This window comes from Trachymyrmex cornetzi, unplaced genomic scaffold (assembly GCF_001594075.2).
Source record: "Trachymyrmex cornetzi isolate Tcor2-1 unplaced genomic scaffold, Tcor1.1 scaffold244, whole genome shotgun sequence".
Classification (NCBI taxonomy): domain Eukaryota; kingdom Metazoa; phylum Arthropoda; class Insecta; order Hymenoptera; family Formicidae; genus Trachymyrmex; species Trachymyrmex cornetzi.
In genome coordinates, this window is record NW_017297103.1 from 9,048 (window position 1) to 10,944 (window position 1,897).

Here is a 1,897-nt window from a genome sequence, read left to right on the forward strand (position 1 = left end):
CAACTCAGTCTTTCTTTCAACTGGTGAGTTTATTCTATAATGGAGGAATGGTTACTGCTATACAATGATTATGAACGGATGCATCTCAATTAATTGTATTAATTTTTCATATTGTTTAATGTTTCGCTGAAGAAGGCTAAAAGATTAGTATGCAAGAATTGTTTTTTTTCTTTTGTTGTTGTTAAGATAACTTCTTTAAAGCAGAATTACTACAACGCCAATTCCCAATAGCCCTCGTCATTCATTTTGTTTATAGAATTACCATTTTCCTTACCTATTATCACTGCCGCACTGATTTAATATAAAAAGTGAGAAATTATGAGGAATTAGTGATTGTGTTAATTATACGGAATGCAGTATATTTTCATTTATTTTATAGCATGTATATTATTATATTAATCACTACAATAATATATGATAATGATTTACATTGAAGGTCAAAATTATATATTATGTACACATATAGATTTTGCTATATTTTGCTTAAAATCTAATAACAATGCTAAATCATAATTTTTAATATGTGCAAGTGGCTTATTACAGTTCGACAATTATATACGGGGTGTCCCATTTTAATCGACCCCAACATTTTGTTTGTTTTTAGTTTTACAGAAAAATATTTTAGGCGAGAGTTGTATGGTTTAAAGGGACGTAAATAATGATAAAATTAATTTTCGAAATAAATCAATTTTTTTTAAGATTATCGCTATTTTTTAAATGGGATTATATGATGTTTCTTTTTACGTAATATGATTCCTCTAATAATACTGCATATAAAAGAATTGACATAGAAATATCGAGAAATCTATACTTTTAGAATTATTTTATACTTTCAATCCGGCACATATTGACATGAAATATAAAATATCTCGTAAAATATTAATTTATTGATAATCATACCTTAATACTTTTATACGCATAATAATGACATGAATCAATTGGTGTAAAAAAAATATGGTTGCTTATTTAAAAATTTATGCGTTTTGCAGTATGCAACTAAATGTTTTTTTTAAGCAAATATACGTTTCCTTTACACCAATTGATTCATTTCATCACAATCTATGCATAAAAATATTAATACGATTATAAAAAAATATTAATAATTTAAAAAATATTTTATGTTTTATGTTAAAATGTGCCAAATAAAGCATAAAATATCTCTCGTAAAGTTGTCAAATAAAGTGTAAAGTGTCTCTCGTAACTATTTGATTTTTTGATAGCTTTACCTAATACATTTATATAGAGAATAACTAAAGAGGAATCATTTATGTGAAAAAAAATATACAATTCTATTAAAAAATGACGATAAAATATTGATCTTCCCATATAACTTTAAAATATTGATCTTCTAACTGATTTTAGCATTATTTGCATCTCTCCAAATTGTATAACTTTTATCTCAACATTTTTTTCTGTAAAATTAAAAATGTTTTAGAATTTAAATGATCGATTCAAATGAGATATTCTCCTTTATACTTGTACATGTCTATTTGATTTTCTAAAATAAATTTTTGTGTGATATTATTACACAAATAACTCTTTTAAGAGCTTTTCTAATAATAATTAGATTATTACCGCATAATTTTATACTATGCAAAAAAAATTAGATTACATTGAGACGTAAATAATCGATATTATCGATTTAATATGCATATTTAAAAGATAGGGATATAATTATCTATTTTAGCCCGATGTTTTTGAGCAACACATTCCGCGATCCATACAATATTACGACACTCTTGCTCCTTCAATTTCAAGTAGCTATAGAACACTCCAAAATGAAATTGTTGAAGGAATGCATGGACGTTTAAACGAACCTGTACATATAAAATATTAAATTAAATCGAATTATATATACATATATATTCATATATATATGTATATATATATATATACA

At 24.5% G+C, this 1,897-nt stretch overlaps 1 protein-coding gene across 1 annotated transcript in view; it reads right to left on the reverse strand.

Moving 5' to 3' along the window:
• Positions 1–1,619: 1,619 nt before the first annotated feature.
• The window catches only part of VhaAC39-1 (V-type proton ATPase subunit VhaAC39-1), a 4,148-nt gene continuing 3,870 nt past the window's right edge, over positions 1,620–1,897 (reverse strand). Inside the window, exon 6 of the mRNA XM_018507591.1 lies at positions 1,620–1,817. Coding sequence (XP_018363093.1) covers positions 1,656–1,817 — 162 coding nt within the window. The 3' untranslated portion in view covers positions 1,620–1,655. The remainder of the gene's footprint in view (positions 1,818–1,897) is intronic.